Source organism: Tachypleus tridentatus, chromosome 10 (assembly GCF_004210375.1).
Source record: "Tachypleus tridentatus isolate NWPU-2018 chromosome 10, ASM421037v1, whole genome shotgun sequence".
Taxonomy (NCBI): domain Eukaryota; kingdom Metazoa; phylum Arthropoda; class Merostomata; order Xiphosura; family Limulidae; genus Tachypleus; species Tachypleus tridentatus.
Genome location: NC_134834.1, coordinates 110,456,531 through 110,479,194, shown reverse-complemented (window position 1 = coordinate 110,479,194; position 22,664 = coordinate 110,456,531). Strand labels below are relative to the sequence as shown.

General features: G+C 29.2%; 1 protein-coding gene across 3 annotated transcripts in view; it reads left to right on the top strand.

The window, feature by feature from the left end:
• LOC143230075 (apicoplast pyruvate carrier 1-like) overlaps positions 1-22,664 on the top strand; it is a 227,869-nt gene that overhangs the window by 5,497 nt on the left and 199,708 nt on the right. For 2 of the 3 annotated variants that reach the window (XM_076463081.1, XM_076463080.1), the window contains 3 exons: positions 3,618-3,912; positions 7,388-7,514; positions 8,183-8,310. In XM_076463081.1, the coding sequence (XP_076319196.1) occupies positions 3,653-3,912; positions 7,388-7,514; positions 8,183-8,310 (515 nt within the window). In that variant the 5' untranslated portion in view covers positions 3,618-3,652. The remainder of the gene's footprint in view (positions 1-3,617; positions 3,913-7,387; positions 7,515-8,182; positions 8,311-22,664) is intronic. The other variant, XM_076463082.1, reaches the window with a different exon arrangement.

Here is a 22,664-nt window from a genome sequence, read left to right as displayed (position 1 = left end):
AATGAATATCAGATACAAGAGCATACCGTAAGCCTACATTTTCTATGTCTATGTTTACATGTTTTCATAGATAAAAGTAATCTTTGTTACACGTGTTTATTACACAAGAGAAAGTTGCATACGTTTCTCAGAGTCAAATACATGTTCAACATAAAAACATATCTTATATATAAAATTATATTAAACAAGAACTTTGTATGTATAAAAACAATATATGAAACACATAAACACATTTTATGTAGATTAATATTATTTTAAACATAAACTACACTTACATAAATAATAAAATTACATTAAAAAACTCATTTTTATGTATATTAATATTATGTTAAACAAGTAAACCAAATTTTTATATTAATTAGCATCATATTAAAGAAAATAGCTCTTGCGTCCAAACACATTCTATCCAAAAAAAGTTATTATTTCTGTAAGTTATATCATATTGAAAGTACTTGAGAAAAAAACACGATGAACTACAATGTTTTGTGTGTTTTAGAAAATTCTATATATTTTGTGCCTTTTGTGTTAGATATACAGCATGTTGTTTGTGTCTAATAACCAGACCATCTAGGAAAGGGAGTGAACCATCAATTCCCTTCTGTACTGTGAACTGGGTATTTTGTGTTAGATATACAGCGTGGTGTTTGTGTCTAATAACCAGACCATCTAGGAAGGGAGTGAACCATCAATTCCCTTCTGTTCTTTGAACTGGGTATTTTGTGTTAGATATACAGTGTGGTGTTTGTGTCTAATAACCAGAACATGTAGGAAACGAAGTGAATCATTTGATTCCTTCTGTACTCTGTACTATGAACTTGGTGTTTTGTGTTACTTATACAGCATGGTGTTTATGCCTAATAACTAAAACATCTAGGAAAGAAAGTGATTCATCAAATTCTTTCTGTACTGTAAAATAGGTGTTTTGTGTTAGGTGCACAGCATGGTGGTTTTATCTAATAACCATATCATCTAGGATAAAAAGTGAACCATTAAATCTCTTTTTTACTGTGAACTGGGTGTTTTGTGTTAGTTATACAACATGGTGTTTGTGTCTTGTAACAAGAACATCTCGAAAAGGAATTGGATTATTTAATTCATTCGTTACAGTGAACTGTGTGTTTTGAATTCACGTAAGGTTTTGGTAGCTACATTTAGTCAGAATGTTAAGTGTCACTTATCTATGTTCTGTGATGTGGATTTGATGTTTGGAGAGCACGAGTAATTGCCTGTCAATGTTTTTAAATACGTCACTAAGAACTTTGGAAAAAGAATCCAGATTGGAGCCATAACATCACTCCAAATCCTTCCTCTAATGACACTTGAATGAGCAATTTTTCTATATAGCGAACAATAGATATTTGAAACAGTAGTAATAATTGTTAAGAAAATTCTTAACCTAAAGGAGGTTTATAAATCAATAGAATTTCTCAATTTTAAGTACACGAAGTATGATAAAAAAAAACGCTAAACAATTCAAAATAAATGAATGCTGGATTTGAATCCTGACGATGTCACTTTTACCTTCACAATATCGTATGTGTACTGTTAAAATATCTCTTTGAAATATAAATACGATATCAAAGTAGAAGCTCTAAAACTTGAAAGACAAAAAAGTGTGTCCAAAGACGTCACAAAGTTTCTTTTTTGGAAACCAAAGAGGTGAATATTAAGTGTTGTATTATTCACTCAAACGTATAGCTAACACGGAGTGTGTTTCTCACACTGTATGTATATGTTTAGAAGTATAAGTTTTGTATATAGTTTGGAAGGACGGGGCTGCAAATCCCATGTAGGTGACAGTTTACACTTTTAGATTGGTGTGTGATTTCGGTCCAACAAAATATGTAATAAGCTACGTACAGTGTAACGAATTTACCTATTTAGATGTAGCTTATAAATTTCGAATTATTAATACATTTACTTTTAGTCGCGCCGCTAAGAAAGGGAGATGGGTTGAAATAATACTGCAATAAATAAATGTATTTCTTATTTGTTTTTCTCTTTCCAATTAAGCCCAACGCTACACAATTGGCTATCTGTGCTCTTCCCACAACAAGTATCTTAACGCGGTTTCTAGCAGTGTAAGTCCGCAGACATATCGCTATGCCACTGAGAAGGGGTGGGGGTTTATTGTTTTTTGGTGAATAGAAATAACTGCGACACTTTTAAATCAATAACTATAATTTATTTTTCGTCTCTGTGGTGATCAATGGTGGGGGAAAATGTGACTGGTGGTGACAGTGCTGTCCAGTTTCCCTTTGTTTTCTGTTTTCTTTCTATTTAATATTGTAATAGAATTGTATTTGAGTTTATATATTTACCATTTTCTGTTCTTAAGAAGTATGTTTTATTAATAATTAATTAACCAAAAGTTGTTTCGCGAGATCTCCTACTGGAACAGCGGTAATTTTACGGACTTGCGAAACATAAATTTGAAGTTTTATTCCTGCAGTGGACACAGGAGATAGCTCAATTTTTCTTTGCTCTAAAACAAACAGTTTCACGAGTGTAGTTCCGGCGGCTTTCTTCTAAATATCTTCAAATAACAATATAAAATGTCTGTCCCGGTTTGGAGCCTGGAGAAATAAACAGATTGTAAGGGAGAATGGGAATCACCTTCCTACATGGACTATATAACATTAAAACATCATTTAATAACTGTCTTGTTCTTGTTCTGTTTTTTTTGTTTTTTTTTCAAGCAGAAACAGCTGGTAGATTATACCAAAGAAACGACATTGTCTATACGGCATTCAATCTGTATCATCTCTTATCCAGAATGTGAAGAGGACACCCCAGATTGTTAGGCTAATTGGTTATTTCTTCCAGGTTTTGCTTGTTGTTAAACATCAAGCTACACGATGTGTTATTTGTGTTCTTCTCACCTTGAGTATCGAAACCCAATTTTTAGTGTAATAAGTTCTCAGACATACTTATTAATGTGCTTTAATAAATTTAAATTCAGCTTAGCTCTAAATTCATCAAACTTTCTTCAGTGATAATTTTTAGGTAAATTAGAACCACAATTCAGTTTTACAGTACATTAATGAAATGGTCGGTGCAATCACAGAGCACCAACATATATTTCTATTTCGGTAGGACTAATTCAAAACCTAAATTGAAAATCACTCTGTTCCTGACAATGTGAAATCACGGTTTATATAATCACGTATGTCCCACATCCTTAGCATTTGTTCTTTATCAGAACAATAACTGGGGATAAACATTACTTCTCTTTATACAGAAGGATTTAAAGGGACTTACTAAACATTTCCTGATTTCTTTAAGACCTGTGTTTTATGATAACCTATCAAAACACTTAAGCCACAAAGTGATGAAACTATTTTTTAATCTTAGTATTTCATTCCAGTAGTCCTATTTTTACGCCGCATTGGTGGGACAGAATTCAGATTTGGTGGACTAAATGGTCCACTATGGTGTAATTAAACACTGTGAAATAACTTATTTGTATTATATTTTAAAACATACTGAGTAGTTCTGCTTCACACATAAGAACTATATAATTTAATGTTCCCAGGTCATCACAGCTGTGTTTTTTTTTAAATACCGGGACTTTGATTCTGGACTTGATAATTTCCACATTATCGTTTCGTTTTTAGGATACCGACATCCGTTTCATTGGCGGTTAATAGAAATGAAAGCTCGCCCATGTGTAGCAGTTTTAGGGTGTTTCTTGATGTATGTTGGTCTTGGAGTACCTTATCTGTTTGGTAACATCACTCCTTACTTAACGTCTTATCTCAGACAAAGAGTTAACAATAACACGACATATGAAGAGACTTCCTGGATAATCTACACAACTGAATCTATAGTGTCGTTCACATTCATTGGTGTTTGGGTAGCTGAACGGATTGGACAAAAGGCTACTATCGTGATTGGTAACGTTATTTTTAGGTAGGGCAACATTTGAATTATACACTGGGTAATACCTAACATTTATAGATTTATTTTATGTTTTTAGTATTTGAGTGATAATTGTTTATCCTCGAAATACCATCTCTTCAGTAAGTAGAAAATAAGTTGTAGAAACAAAGTATTTTATAAGGAAAGTTTCACTGATGAGTGTCTTAAAGATACTATAGAATAACTGTTTATAAATATATCAATTAACCAGAAAAAACTATCCAAACACACCATGTTTAATGGATTTTTCACAAATTTCTTAACCACCTGTATTTAATCCATTGATATTGTAGACAGCAACCAGAGGATAACTATTTCATTTCAAATTAGAATACTGTTAAACAATGGGATGTAACAGAGTACCTACATTATGAGGTAAAATATAGATTGTGTTAACACTGTCAGATGAAGTGTAAATACATGGTTTTCCTGGAGAATTCTACATAAACCTTTATTTTATAATCAATAATTTACAAAAATTGCTTGCATTATGTTACAAAGCTACAACAAGAATCCTATATGGTAAGATGTTTCTTTACCTAAAGGGATCTTCCATTCCAAGAAACTCTTCAAATTTTCATTGTGATCTGTGTTAATCTAGTTTTTCTGAATTTTTGGCCATAGAGATATTCAAGAATTTGTTATTATTACTTTGAAATCAGACTCCAGGGGGCACACTGAATCTTTGCCGGTATCGTTTTTGTGTCACAACTCTACCATCAGTACAATGCATCACACCACTTTGTGGGTTGTAAATTACTCAATAAGCAATTGTGGACCAAGCTTACCATCATTAATTGGTCATTTAGTTTGCACAGTAATTGGAAGGAGAAAGTTCTCCTGCAAATAATCCTCACAACAGAATTACTTTTTTGTTCTTAAGGTGTGAACTGCTACTGCGTCACAACTGGCCACATTTAATTTTATATGCAAAAACGGCTCGTTTGGGTTGAGAAAATATTTTACATAGAAGAGCGAACAACGTTTCGACCTTCTTTGGTCATCGTCAGGTTCACAAAGAAAGAGGTAACTGACCGGAAGCTGACCACATGTTTGAAAGGGGTTGTGTAATGAGTGTCGGAATGTAGAGGGCGTGCTTAGATGTTTGAATATATAATTTTATTTATTTATTATATTAATATAGGTATAAAGGCGTTCCTTTATATTGGTTTATTTTGGGTTTAAGTTGTTGTATAAGTAAGGCTTCTTTAATTTTGCGTTTGTTTCTTTATTTAGTATTTGAGTATTTTCTATGGTTGTGTTTATTTGACTTGCAGTGTTCGAAAACGTGTGAAGGTGACTTTTTATGTTCTTTGAATCTGGTTTCCATTTTTCTACTTGTTTCTCCAATATAGAAGTCGTGGCAGTTATCACATTGTATTTTGTAAATAATGTTTGTGTGGTGTTTGTCAGTGTAGTTTTTACATAGTATAGACCTCAGTTTTGTGCCAGGTTTTTGAATAAATTTGGTATTAACTGGAATGTCATATTTTGTTACTAATTTTTGCCAAATGTTGGTTATTTGTTTGCTGATGTCAGGAATATATGGTATACAGCAGTATATGGTTTCGTGAGATATATTTACTTTAGTTGGTTGATTTTGCTTTCTGTCTAGGTGTGTGTGTATAATGTTTTATACGGTTTGTGGGGCAAACTTATTGATGTTGATGAAGTATTGTTTTATTTTGTCTAATTCATCGTTAATTTTATCTGGTGAGCATAGTTTTATGGCTGTGTTTATTTGGTTTCTTAGTATGTTGAGTTTTTGTTTTGTTTCATGTGCTGAGTCCCAAGGAATGTATAGTCCAGTATGGGTGATTTTTCGGTGGATTTCTGTTTTGAATTGTGTGTCGGTTCTTGTAATTTTGAGGTTAAGAAATGATATTTGATTGCTTTCTTCCTGTTCACATGTGAAGTTAATGTTGGGATGTATAGAGTTAATGTAATTGAAAAAAATAAGTATGTGTTCTGTAGATTTGAATCCCGCAACCGTGTCATTTACATATCTGTACCACTATAGTGGTGGATGTAATGCTGTGTTAATTGCTTGTGTTTCAACATCTGTCATAAAAATATTGGCTAGAACTGGTGATACTGGGTTGCCCATACTTAGGCCATTTGTTTGTATATAGTTTTGGTTGTTGAACATGAAGTTTGTCTTTATCGTGGTGAATTCTATGAGGGTTGCTAACTGGTTACTGGGAATTTCTATAGTTGGGTTAGGGTCTCGGATATAGAATTCTAAGGCTATCTTGTAGGTTTCAGTGGTTGGAACTTCTGTAAAGAGGGATATAACATCGAAACTGGCCATTAAGGCTTTATGATTAAGTTGATTTAGATTAGACTTGAAACTGAAAGAGTCTTTGATGAATGAGCTGGCTGATGTTACATATTTGGAGAATGCCCGTGCTATGTATTTACCAAGATTGTAATTAAATGATTCGTATGTGGACATAATTGGTCGTAATGGACAATCTGGTTTATGAGGATTGGGGATGCCGTATATTTGCGGTGTGCGTGAGTCGGTTTTACGTAGGTAGGAATAAAGTGTTTGTGAAATTGTGTTGGCTTTTTTCATTTGTAGTAGTAATTTGTTCAGTTGCGTGTCGTGTGTCTTTGTTGGATTTGTGTGTATTGGTTTAAATGTGTTCGTGTCTGATAGGATGTTATTCATTTTTTACCTTTATCTGCTTTTAGAAATTTTATGTTTTTGTCTTGTTTTAGGCCACATTTATCTTTCATTTTAGGACTAATGCCTTGAACCATTATGTGTTTGTTTTTCAATTTCGCACAAAGCTACTCGAGGGCTATCTGTGCTAGCCGTCCCCAATTTAGCAGTGTAAGACTAGAGGGAAGGCAACTAGTCATCACCACCCACCGCCGACTCTTGGGCTACTCTTTTACCAATGAATAGTGGGATTGACCGTCACATTATAACGCCCCACGGCTGAAAGGGCGAGCATGTTTGGCGCAACGGGGATGCGAACCCGCGACACTCAGATTACGAGTCGCACGCTTTAACACGCTTGGCCATGCCGGGCCGCAATGAACCATTGAAATTGGGTAGTGTTATTAGAAATTGTAACACCGTCAAGAACGATCACATTTTACTTTTTACACGAACCCGAAGTCTTTTTACTGTTATTTAATAGTTTAAAAAAAAACATTTCTAGTATTTCTTTTACATAGCGTTATTTGACAGTTTTACAGTAACTTTATCCAAACGACAAAGGTAATTCAAGACATACTTACTCAAGTTATATAGTAAATATGTTTACTCGATATTTCATAAAAATACGTAACTATATATATATATATATACATGTCTTGGTGTCAGTGAAAAAAAGCAGATCAATTGTTTTATAGAAGGGTAGAATGCGAATGCAGTGAAGTGGTTCTATACAAATCGGTTGTATTTTTTACATTCAGTAGTAAATAACTCATGATATGTTTTTATTATTGACAGTTGTGGAATAGCTGGAACTTACTGGGCCATACAATACAGCCTGGAAGCTACAATTGTTATTTTTGGTGTGATAGCTAATCTAGGTTATCTCTGTTTTTATGGTTTCCTAGTACCAGTAGCTATGGAGGTAAATAATTTCGTATTTCAGTACTTAATACATTAAAAATATGTGATTTGTAATTACAGTATGAAGAATAAGAATGAATGAAGCATGTGACAATTAGTATCGTTATTATTTAAAATAATGTGAAAACTTGCGAAGGGAAATGTTCGTAATATATACTCGTTTATAGGTATTTCAACATTATTATTCTTGATTTCATAGGATGACATTAAGTGATTATACTAAGACTTACCGACATGAGAAAACCATAACATCTGTTTCCACCATCTAAAAAAATTAATCTTTCAAGAAACAAATTACTGTTTCTTAGGCAGAGTTAAATTTTCATTATATTTCAGAAAGTTAATTATAAAATAATAATATTTTATAAAATTCAAATTTTGATATTTTATTATCAAGGCTCACTGCTTGTATATTTTTAATAGATTGTGAAAATCAAACATTGAGTTTTTGTTTATGAAATATGACAGCGCATGTAATTTTTGTAGTAGAAAGGATAGAACAGAAACTGTCCCAGAAAGAAAAAAATGACTTACTAATTTTCCGAGATAAGTTCCAACAAATGTCTAAAGTTTGAATAGTGTCGATTGCCGATACTAAAGATTATTTTTATAAATATGTTTTAAAGAAAACTTAAAACTTAATAATTGGTCACGTTTTGTCGTTTACAGTGGTTTCCCAACAATAAAGCCCTCGTGGCAGGAATAGTATCATCAGGGGCTGCTTTCACTCCAGTTCTAATGAATAACTTACATACATTCTTTATGAACCCTAATAACCTTGAACCTGATGATGATGGGTAAGTTTAGTTTGCTATATGAGTAACAAAGTCTCATGACAGGAACTGTATCTTCAGGGGGGTGACATTACTCTAAATCTAGTTAATAACTTGCATAAGCTTCTTCTACACTCTAATAACCTTTAACCCAATGCTGATGGGAAAATTTAGTTTGTTATTTAAGTAAGAAAAGGCTCCTTTCAATAATAGCATCTTCAGGGACTGTCTTCGCTGTAAATTTAATAAAACTTGCAAACATACTGTTCAATATCCAACAATACTGACTGACGTTTCTATAACAGTTTAAAGTGCAGTATGAATTATGTAAGCTATTGTTCACTATCCAACAATATTAACTGCAAAATAAATCAAGTAAAATACTACACACTATCCAACAATATTAACTGTAAGATAAATCAAGTAAAATACTACACACTATCAAACAATATTAACTGCAAGATAAATCAAGTAAAATACTACACACTATCCAACAATATTAACTGCAAGATAAATCAAGTAAAATACTACACACTATCCAACAATATTAACTGCAAGATAAATCAAGTAAAATACTACACACTATCCAACAATATTAACTGCAAGATAAATCAAGTAAAATACTACACACTATCCAACAATATTAACTGCAAGATAAATCAAGTAAAATACTACACACTATCCATCAATATTAACTGCAAGATAAATCAAGTAAAATACTACACACTATCCAACAATATTAACTGCAAGATAAATCAAGTAAAATACTACAAACTATCCATCAATATTAACTGCAAGATAAATCAAGTAAAATACTACACACTATCCAACAATATTAACTGCAAGATAAAAGAAGTAAAATACTACACACTATTCAATAATATTAACTGCAAGATAAATCAAGTAAAATACTACACACTATCCAACAATATTAACTGCAAGATAAATCAAATAAAATACTACACACAACCTAACAATATTAACTGCAAAATAAATCAAGTAAAATACTACACACTATCAAACAATATTAACTGAAAGGTAAATCAAGTAAAATACTACACACTATCCAACAATATTAACTGCAAGATAAATCAAGTAAAATACTACACACTATCCAACAATATTAACAGCAAGATAAATCAAGTAAAATACTGCACACTCTCCAACAATATTAACTGCAAGATAAATCAAGTAAAATACTACACACTATCAAACAATATTAACTGCAAGGTAAATCAAGTAAAATACTACACACTATCCAATATATTAACTGCAAGATAAATCAAGTAAAATACTACACACTATCCAACAATATTAACTGCAAGATAAATCAAGTAAAATACTACACACTCTCCAACAATATTAACTACAAGATAAATCAAGTAAAATACTACACACTCTCCAACAATATTAACTGCAAGATAAATCAAGTAAAATACTACACACTATCCAACAATATTAACTGCAAGATAAATCAAGTAAAATACTACACACTATCCATCAATATTAACTGCAAGATAAATCAAGTAAAATACTACACACTATCCAACAATATTAACTTCAAGATAAATCAAGTAAAATAATGCACACTATCCATCAATATTAACTGCAAGATAAATCAAGTAAAATACTACACACTATCCAACAATATTAATTGCAAGATAAAAGAAGTAAAATACTACACACTATTCAATAATATTAACTGCAAGATAAATCAAGTAAAATACTACACACTATCCAACAATATTAACTGCAAGATAAATCAAGTAAAATACTACACACTATCCAACAATATTAACTGCAAGATAAATCAAGTAAAATACTACACACTATCCATCAATATTAACTGCAAGATAAATCAAGTAAAATACTACACACTATCCAACAATATTAACTGCAAGATAAATGAAGTAAAATACTACACACTATCCATCAATATTAACTGCAAGATAAATCAAGTAAAATACTACACACTATCCAACAATATTAACTGCAAGATAAAACAAGTAAAATACTACACACTATCCAATAATATTAACTGCAAGATAAATCAAGTAAAATACTACACACTATCCAACAATATTAACTGCAAGATAAATCAAGTAAAATACTACACACTATCCATCAATATTAACTGCAAGATAAATCAAGTAAAATACTACACACTAGCCATCAATATTAACTTCAAGATAAATCAAGTAAAATACTGCACACTATCCAACAATATTAACTGCAAGATAAATCAAGTAAAATACTACACACTATCCATCAATATTAACTACAAGATAAATCAAGTAAAATACTACACACTATCCAACAATATTAACTGCAAGATAAAACAAGTAAAATACTACACACTATCCAATAATATTAACTGCAAGATAAATCAAGTAAAATACTACACACTATCCAACAATATTAACTGCAAGATAAATCAAGTAAAATACTACACACTATCCAACAATATTAACTGCAAGATAAATCAAGTAAAATACTACACACTATCCAACAATATTAACTGCAAGATAAATCAAGTAAAATACTACACACTATCCAACAATATTAACTGCAAGATAAATCAAGTAAAATACTACACACTATCCAACAATATTAACTGCAAGATAAATCAAGTAAAATACTACACACTATCCAACAATATTAACTGCAAGATAAATCAAGTAAAATACTACACACTATCCAACAATATTAACTGCAAGATAAAACAAGTAAAATACTACACACTATCCAACAATATTAACTGCAAGATAAATCAAGTAAAATACTACACACTATCCAACAATATTAACTGCAAGATAAATCAAGTAAAATACTACACACTATCCAACAATATTAACTGCAAGATAAATCAAGTAAAATACTACACACTATCCAACAATATTAACTGCAAGATAAATCAAGTAAAATACTACACACTATCCAACAATATTAACTGCAAGATAAATCAAGTAAAATACTACACACTATCCAACAATATTAACTGCAAGATAAATCAAGTAAAATACTACACACTATCCAACAATATTAACTGCAAGATAAATCAAGTAAAATACTACACACTATCCAACAATATTAACTGCAAGATAAATCAAGTAAAATACTACACACTATTCAACAATATTAACTGCAAGATAAATCAAGTAAAATACTACACACTATCCAACAATATTAACTGCAAGATAAATCAAGTAAAATACTACACACTATCCAACAATATTAACTGCAAGATAAATCAAGTAAAATACTACACACTATCCAACAATATTAACTGCAAGATAAATCAAGTAAAATACTACACACTATCCAACAATATTAACTGCAAGATAAATCAAGTAAAATGCTGCACAGTTTTCAATAATATTAACTGCAAGATAAATCAAGTAAAATACTACACACTATCCAACAATATTAACTGCAAGATAAATCAAGTAAAATACTACACACTATCCAACAATATTAACTGCAAGATAAATAAGTAAAATACTACACACTATCCAACAATATTAACTGCAAGATAAATCAAGTAAAATACTACACACTATCCAACAATATTAACTGCAAGATAAATCAAGTAAAATACTGCACAGTTTTCAATAATATTAACTGCAAGATAAATCAAGTAAAATACTACACACTATCCAACAATATTAACTGCAAGATAAATCAAGTAAAATACTACACACTATCCAACAATATTAACTGCAAGATAAATCAAGTAAAATACTACACACTATCCAACAATATTAACTGCAAGATAAATCAAGTAAAATACTACACACTATCCAACAATATTAACTGCAAGATAAATCAAGTAAAATACTACACACTATCCAACAATATTAACTGCAAGATAAATCAAGTAAAATACTACACACTATCCAACAATATTAACTGCAAGATAAATCAAGTAAAATACTACACACTATCCAACAATATTAACTGCAAGATAAATCAAGTAAAATACTACACACTATCCAACAATATTAACTGCAAGATAAATCAAGTAAAATACTACACACTATCCAACAATATTAACTGCAAGATAAATCAAGTAAAATACTACACACTATCCAACAATATTAACTGCAAGATAAATCAAGTAAAATACTACACACTATCCAACAATATTAACTGCAAGATAAATCAAGTAAAATACTACACACTATCCATCAATATTAACTGCAAGATAAATCAAGTAAAATACTACACACTATCCAACAATATTAACTGCAAGATAAATCAAGTAAAATACTACACACTATCCAACAATATTAACTGCAAGATAAATCAAGTAAAATACTACACACTATCCAACAATATTAACTGCAAGATAAATCAAGTAAAATACTACACACTATCCAACAATATTAACTGCAAGATAAATCAAGTAAAATACTACACACTATCCATCAATATTAACTGCAAGATAAATCAAGTAAAATACTACACACTATCCAACAATATTAACTGCAAGATAAAACAAGTAAAATACTACACACTATCCAATAATATTAACTGCAAGATAAATCAAGTAAAATACTACACACTATCCAACAATATTAACTGCAAGATAAATCAAGTAAAATACTACACACTATCCATCAATATTAACTGCAAGATAAATCAAGTAAAATACTACACACTATCCAACAATATTAACTGCAAGATAAATCAAGTAAAATACTACACACTATCCAACAATATTAACTGCAAGATAAATCAAGTAAAATACTACACACTATCCAATAATATTAACTGCAAGATAAATCAAGTAAAATACTACACACTATCCAACAATATTAACTGCAAGATAAATCAAGTAAAATACTACACACTATCCAACAATATTAACTGCAAGATAAATCAAGTAAAATACTACACACTATCCATCAATATTAACTGCAAGATAAATCAAGTAAAATACTACACACTATCCAACAATATTAACTGCAAGATAAATCAAGTAAAATACTACACACTATCCAACAATATTAACTGCAAGATAAATCAAGTAAAATACTACACACTATCCAACAATATTAACTGCAAGATAAATCAAGTAAAATACTACACACTATCCAACAATATTAACTGCAAGATAAATCAAGTAAAATACTACACACTATCCAACAATATTAACTGCAAGATAAATCAAGTAAAATACTACACACTATCCAACAATATTAACTGCAAGATAAATCAAGTAAAATACTACACACTACTATCCAACAATATTAACTGCAAGATAAATCAAGTAAAATACTACACACTATCCAACAATATTAACTGCAAGATAAATCAAGTAAAATACTACACACTATCCAACAATATTAACTGCAAGATAAATCAAGTAAAATACTACACACTATCCAACAATATTAACTGCAAGATAAATCAAGTAAAATACTACACACTATCCAACAATATTAACTGCAAGATAAATCAAGTAAAATACTACACACTATCCAACAATATTAACTGCAAGATAAATCAAGTAAAATACTACACACTATCCAACAATATTAACTGCAAGATAAATCAAGTAAAATACTACACACTATCCAACAATATTAACTGCAAGATAAATCAAGTAAAATACTACACACTATCCAACAATATTAACTGCAAGATAAATCAAGTAAAATACTACACACTATCCAACAATATTAACTGCAAGATAAATCAAGTAAAATACTACACACTATCCAACAATATTAACTGCAAGATAAATCAAGTAAAATACTACACACTATCCAACAATATTAACTGCAAGATAAATCAAGTAAAATACTACACACTATCCATCAATATTAACTACAAGATAAATCAAGTAAAATACTACACACTATCCAACAATATTAACTGCAAGATAAATCAAGTAAAATACTACACACTATCCAACAATATTAACTGCAAGATAAATCAAGTAAAATACTACACACTATCCAACAATATTAACTGCAAGATAAATCAAGTAAAATACTACACACTATCCAACAATATTAACTGCAAGATAAATCAAGTAAAATACTACACACTATCCAACAATATTAACTGCAAGATAAATCAAGTAAAATACTACACACTATCCAACAATATTAACTGCAAGATAAATCAAGTAAAATACTACACACTATCCAACAATATTAACTGCAAGATAAATCAAGTAAAATACTACACACTATCCAACAATATTAACTGCAAGATAAATCAAGTAAAATACTACACACTATCCAACAATATTAACTGCAAGATAAATCAAGTAAAATACTACACACTATCCAACAATATTAACTGCAAGATAAATCAAGTAAAATACTACACACTATCCAACAATATTAACTGCAAGATAAATCAAGTAAAATACTACACACTATCCAACAATATTAACTGCAAGATAAATCAAGTAAAATACTACACACTATCCAACAATATTAACTGCAAGATAAATCAAGTAAAATACTACACACTATCCAACAATATTAACTGCAAGATAAATCAAGTAAAATACTACACACTATCCATCAATATTAACTGCAAGATAAATCAAGTAAAATACTACACACTATCCAACAATATTAACTGCAAGATAAATCAAGTAAAATACTACACACTATCCAATAATATTAACTGCAAGATAAATCAAGTAAAATACTACACACTATCCAACAATATTAACTGCAAGATAAATCAAGTAAAATACTACACACTATCCAACAATATTAACTGCAAGATAAATCAAGTAAAATACTACACACTATCCAACAATATTAACTGCAAGATAAATCAAGTAAAATACTACACACTATCCAACAATATTAACTGCAAGATAAATCAAGTAAAATACTACACACTATCCAACAATATTAACTGCAAGATAAATCAAGTAAAATACTACACACTATCCAACAATATTAACTGCAAGATAAATCAAGTAAAATACTACACACTATCCAACAATATTAACTGCAAGATAAATCAAGTAAAATACTACACACTATCCAACAATATTAACTGCAAGATAAATCAAGTAAAATACTACACACTATCCAACAATATTAACTGCAAGATAAATCAAGTAAAATACTACACACTATCCAACAATATTAACTGCAAGATAAATCAAGTAAAATACTACACACTATCCAACAATATTAACTGCAAGATAAATCAAGTAAAATACTACACACTATCCAACAATATTAACTGCAAGATAAATCAAGTAAAATACTACACACTATCCAACAATATTAACTGCAAGATAAATCAAGTAAAATACTACACACTATCCAACAATATTAACTGCAAGATAAATCAAGTAAAATACTACACACTATCCAACAATATTAACTGCAAGATAAATCAAGTAAAATACTACACACTATCCAACAATATTAACTGCAAGATAAATCAAGTAAAATACTACACACTATCCAACAATATTAACTGCAAGATAAATCAAGTAAAATACTACACACTATCCAACAATATTAACTGCAAGATAAATCAAGTAAAATACTACACACTATCCAACAATATTAACTGCAAGATAAATCAAGTAAAATACTACACACTATCCAACAATATTAACTGCAAGATAAATCAAGTAAAATACTACACACTATCCAACAATATTAACTGCAAGATAAATCAAGTAAAATACTACACACTATCCAACAATATTAACTGCAAGATAAATCAAGTAAAATACTACACACTATCCAACAATATTAACTGCAAGATAAATCAAGTAAAATACTACACACTATCCAACAATATTAACTGCAAGATAAATCAAGTAAAATACTACACACTATCCAACAATATTAACTGCAAGATAAATCAAGTAAAATACTACACACTATCCAACAATATTAACTGCAAGATAAATCAAGTAAAATACTACACACTATCCAACAATATTAACTGCAAGATAAATCAAGTAAAATACTACACACTATCCATCAATATTAACTGCAAGATAAATCAAGTAAAATACTACACACTATCCAACAATATTAACTGCAAGATAAAACAAGTAAAATACTACACACTATCCAATAATATTAACTGCAAGATAAATCAAGTAAAATACTACACACTATCCAACAATATTAACTGCAAGATAAATCAAGTAAAATACTACACACTATCCAACAATATTAACTGCAAGATAAATCAAGTAAAATACTACACACTATCCAACAATATTAACTGCAAGATAAATCAAGTAAAATACTACACACTATCCAACAATATTAACTGCAAGATAAATCAAGTAAAATACTACACACTATCCAACAATATTAACTGCAAGATAAATCAAGTAAAATACTACACACTATCCAACAATATTAACTGCAAGATAAATCAAGTAAAATACTACACACTATCCAACAATATTAACTGCAAGATAAATCAAGTAAAATACTACACACTATCCAACAATATTAACTGCAAGATAAATCAAGTAAAATACTACACACTATCCAACAATATTAACTGCAAGATAAAACAAGTAAAATACTACACACTATCCAATAATATTAACTGCAAGATAAATCAAGTAAAATACTACACACTATCCAACAATATTAACTGCAAGATAAATCAAGTAAAATACTACACACTATCCAACAATATTAACTGCAAGATAAATCAAGTAAAATACTACACACTAGCCATCAATATTAACTTCAAGATAAATCAAGTAAAATACTACACACTATCCATCAATATTAACTGCAAGATAAATCAAGTAAAATACTACACACTATCCAACAATATTAACTGCAAGATAAATCAAGTAAAATACTACACACTATCCAACAATATTAACTGCAAGATAAATCAAGTAAAATACTACACACTATCCATCAATATTAACTGCAAGATAAATCAAGTAAAATACTACACACTATCCAACAATATTAACTGCAAGATAAATCAAGTAAAATACTACACACTATCCAACAATATTAACTGCAAGATAAATCAAGTAAAATACTACACACTATCCAACAATATTAACTAAATCAAGATAAATACAAGTAAAATACTACACACTATCAACAATATTAACTGCAAGAATAAATCAAGTAAAATACTAAACACTATCCACTATCCAACAATATTAACTGCAAGATAAATCAAGTAAAATACTACACACTATCCAACAATATTAACTGCAAGATAAATCAAGTAAAATACTACACACTATCCAACAATATTAACTGCAAGATAAATCAAGTAAAATACTACACACTATCCAACAATATTAACTGCAAGATAAATCAAGTAAAATACTACACACTATCCAACAATATTAACTGCAAGATAAATCAAGTAAAATACTACACACTATCCAACAATATTAACTGCAAGATAAATCAAGTAAAATACTACACACTATCCAACAATATTAACTGCAAGATAAATCAAGTAAAATACTACACACTATCCAACAATATTAACTGCAAGATAAATCAAGTAAAATACTACACACTATCCAACAATATTAACTGCAAGATAAATCAAGTAAAATACTACACACTATCCAACAATATTAACTGCAAGATAAATCAAGTAAAATACTACACACTATCCAACAATATTAACTGCAAGATAAATCAAGTAAAATACTACACACTATCCAACAATATTAACTGCAAGATAAATCAAGTAAAATACTACACACTATCCAACAATATTAACTGCAAGATAAATCAAGTAAAATACTACACACTATCCAACAATATTAACTGCAAGATAAATCAAGTAAAATACTACACACTATCCAACAATATTAACTGCAAGATAAATCAAGTAAAATACTACACACTATCCAACAATATTAACTGCAAGATAAATCAAGTAAAATACTACACACTATCCAACAATATTAACTGCAAGATAAATCAAGTAAAATACTACACACTATCCAACAATATTAACTGCAAGATAAATCAAGTAAAATACTACACACTATCCAACAATATTAACTGCAAGATAAATCAAGTAAAATACTACACACTATCCAACAATATTAACTGCAAGATAAATCAAGTAAAATACTACACACTATCCAACAATATTAACTGCAAGATAAATCAAGTAAAATACTACACACTATCCAACAATATTAACTGCAAGATAAATCAAGTAAAATACTACACACTATCCAACAATATTAACTGCAAGATAAATCAAGTAAAATACTACACACTATCCAACAATATTAACTGCAAGATAAATCAAGTAAAATACTACACACTATCCAACAATATTAACTGCAAGATAAATCAAGTAAAATACTACACACTATCCAACAATATTAACTGCAAGATAAATCAAGTAAAATACTACACACTATCCAACAATATTAACTGCAAGATAAATCAAGTAAAATACTACACACTATCCAACAATATTAACTGCAAGATAAATCAAGTAAAATACTACACACTATCCAACAATATTAACTGCAAGATAAATCAAGTAAAATACTACACACTATCCAACAATATTAACTGCAAGATAAATCAAGTAAAATACTACACACTATCCAACAATATTAACTGCAAGATAAATCAAGTAAAATACTACACACTATCCAACAATATTAACTGCAAGATAAATCAAGTAAAATACTACACACTATCCAACAATATTAACTGCAAGATAAATCAAGTAAAATACTACACACTATCCAACAATATTAACTGCAAGATAAATCAAGTAAAATACTACACACTATCCAACAATATTAACTGCAAGATAAATCAAGTAAAATACTACACACTATCCAACAATATTAACTGCAAGATAAATCAAGTAAAATACTACACACTATCCAACAATATTAACTGCAAGATAAATCAAGTAAAATACTACACACTATCCAACAATATTAACTGCAAGATAAATCAAGTAAAATACTACACACTATCCAACAATATTAACTGCAAGATAAATCAAGTAAAATACTACACACTATCCAACAATATTAACTGCAAGATAAATCAAGTAAAATACTACACACTATCCAACAATATTAACTGCAAGATAAATCAAGTAAAATACTACACACTATCCAACAATATTAACTGCAAGATAAATCAAGTAAAATACTACACACTATCCAACAATATTAACTGCAAGATAAATCAAGTAAAATACTACACACTATCCAACAATATTAACTGCAAGATAAATCAAGTAAAATACTACACACTATCCAACAATATTAACTGCAAGATAAATCAAGTAAAATACTACACACTATCCAACAATATTAACTGCAAGATAAATCAAGTAAAATACTACACACTATCCAACAATATTAACTGCAAGATAAATCAAGTAAAATACTACACACTATCCAACAATATTAACTGCAAGATAAATCAAGTAAAATACTACACACTATCCAACAATATTAACTGCAAGATAAATCAAGTAAAATACTACACACTATCCAACAATATTAACTGCAAGATAAATCAAGTAAAATACTACACACTATCCAACAATATTAACTGCAAGATAAATCAAGTAAAATACTACACACTATCCAACAATATTAACTGCAAGATAAATCAAGTAAAATACTACACACTATCCAACAATATTAACTGCAAGATAAATCAAGTAAAATACTACACACTATCCAACAATATTAACTGCAAGATAAATCAAGTAAAATACTACACACTATCCAACAATATTAACTGCAAGATAAATCAAGTAAAATACTACACACTATCCAACAATATTAACTGCAAGATAAATCAAGTAAAATACTACACACTATCCAACAATATTAACTGCAAGATAAATCAAGTAAAATACTACACACTATCCAACAATATTAACTGCAAGATAAATCAAGTAAAATACTACACACTATCCAACAATATTAACTGCAAGATAAATCAAGTAAAATACTACACACTATCCAACAATATTAACTGCAAGATAAATCAAGTAAAATACTACACACTATCCAACAATATTAACTGCAAGATAAATCAAGTAAAATACTACACACTATCCAACAATATTAACTGCAAGATAAATCAAGTAAAATACTACACACTATCCAACAATATTAACTGCAAGATAAAACAAGTAAAATACTACACACTATCCAACAATATTAACTGCAAGATAAATCAAGTAAAATACTACACACTATCCAACAATATTAACTGCAAGATAAATCAAGTAAAATACTACACACTATCCAACAATATTAACTGCAAGATAAATCAAGTAAAATACTACACACTATCCAACAATATTAACTGCAAGATAAATCAAGTAAAATACTACACACTATCCAACAATATTAACTGCAAGATAAATCAAGTAAAATACTACACACTATCCAACAATATTAACTGCAAGATAAATCAAGTAAAATACTACACACTATCCAACAATATTAACTGCAAGATAAATCAAGTAAAATACTACACACTATCCAACAATATTAACTGCAAGATAAATCAAGTAAAATACTACACACTATCCAACAATATTAACTGCAAGATAAATCAAGTAAAATACTACACACTATCCAACAATATTAACTGCAAGATAAATCAAGTAAAATACTACACACTATCCATCAATATTAACTGCAAGATAAATCAAGTAAAATACTACACACTATCCAACAATATTAACTGCAAGATAAATCAAGTAAAATACTACACACTATCCAACAATATTAACTGCAAGATAAATCAAGTAAAATACTACACACTATCCAACAATATTAACTGCAAGATAAATCAAGTAAAATACTACACACTATCCAACAATATTAACTGCAAGATAAATCAAGTAAAATACTACACACTATCCAACAATATTAACTGCAAGATAAATCAAGTAAAATACTACACACTATCCAACAATATTAACTGCAAGATAAATCAAGTAAAATACTACACACTATCCAACAATATTAACTGCAAGATAAATCAAGTAAAATACTACACACTATCCAACAATATTAACTGCAAGATAAATCAAGTAAAATACTACACACTATCCAACAATATTAACTGCAAGATAAATCAAGTAAAATACTACACACTATCCAACAATATTAACTGCAAGATAAATCAAGTAAAATACTACACACTATCCAACAATATTAACTGCAAGATAAATCAAGTAAAATACTACACACTATCCAACAATATTAACTGCAAGATAAATCAAGTAAAATACTACACACTATCCAACAATATTAACTGCAAGATAAATCAAGTAAAATACTACACACTATCCAACAATATTAACTGCAAGATAAATCAAGTAAAATACTACACACTATCCAACAATATTAACTGCAAGATAAATCAAGTAAAATACTACACACTATCCAACAATATTAACTGCAAGATAAATCAAGTAAAATACTACACACTATCCAACAATATTAACTGCAAGATAAATCAAGTAAAATACTACACACTATCCAACAATATTAACTGCAAGATAAATCAAGTAAAATACTACACACTATCCAACAATATTAACTGCAAGATAAATCAAGTAAAATACTACACACTATCCAACAATATTAACTGCAAGATAAATCAAGTAAAATACTACACACTATCCAACAATATTAACTGCAAGATAAATCAAGTAAAATACTACACACTATCCAACAATATTAACTGCAAGATAAATCAAGTAAAATACTACACACTATCCAACAATATTAACTGCAAGATAAATCAAGTAAAATACTACACACTATCCAACAATATTAACTGCAAGATAAATCAAGTAAAATACTACACACTATCCAACAATATTAACTGCAAGATAAATCAAGTAAAATACTACACACTATCCAACAATATTAACTGCAAGATAAATCAAGTAAAATACTACACACTATCCAACAATATTAACTGCAAGATAAATCAAGTAAAATACTACACACTATCCAACAATATTAACTGCAAGATAAATCAAGTAAAATACTACACACTATCCAACAATATTAACTGCAAGATAAATCAAGTAAAATACTACACACTATCCAACAATATTAACTGCAAGATAAATCAAGTAAAATACTACACACTATCCAACAATATTAACTGCAAGATAAATCAAGTAAAATACTACACACTATCCAACAATATTAACTGCAAGATAAATCAAGTAAAATACTACACACTATCCAACAATATTAACTGCAAGATAAATCAAGTAAAATACTACACACTATCCAACAATATTAACTGCAAGATAAATCAAGTAAAATACTACACACTATCCAACAATATTAACTGCAAGATAAATCAAGTAAAATACTACACACTATCCAA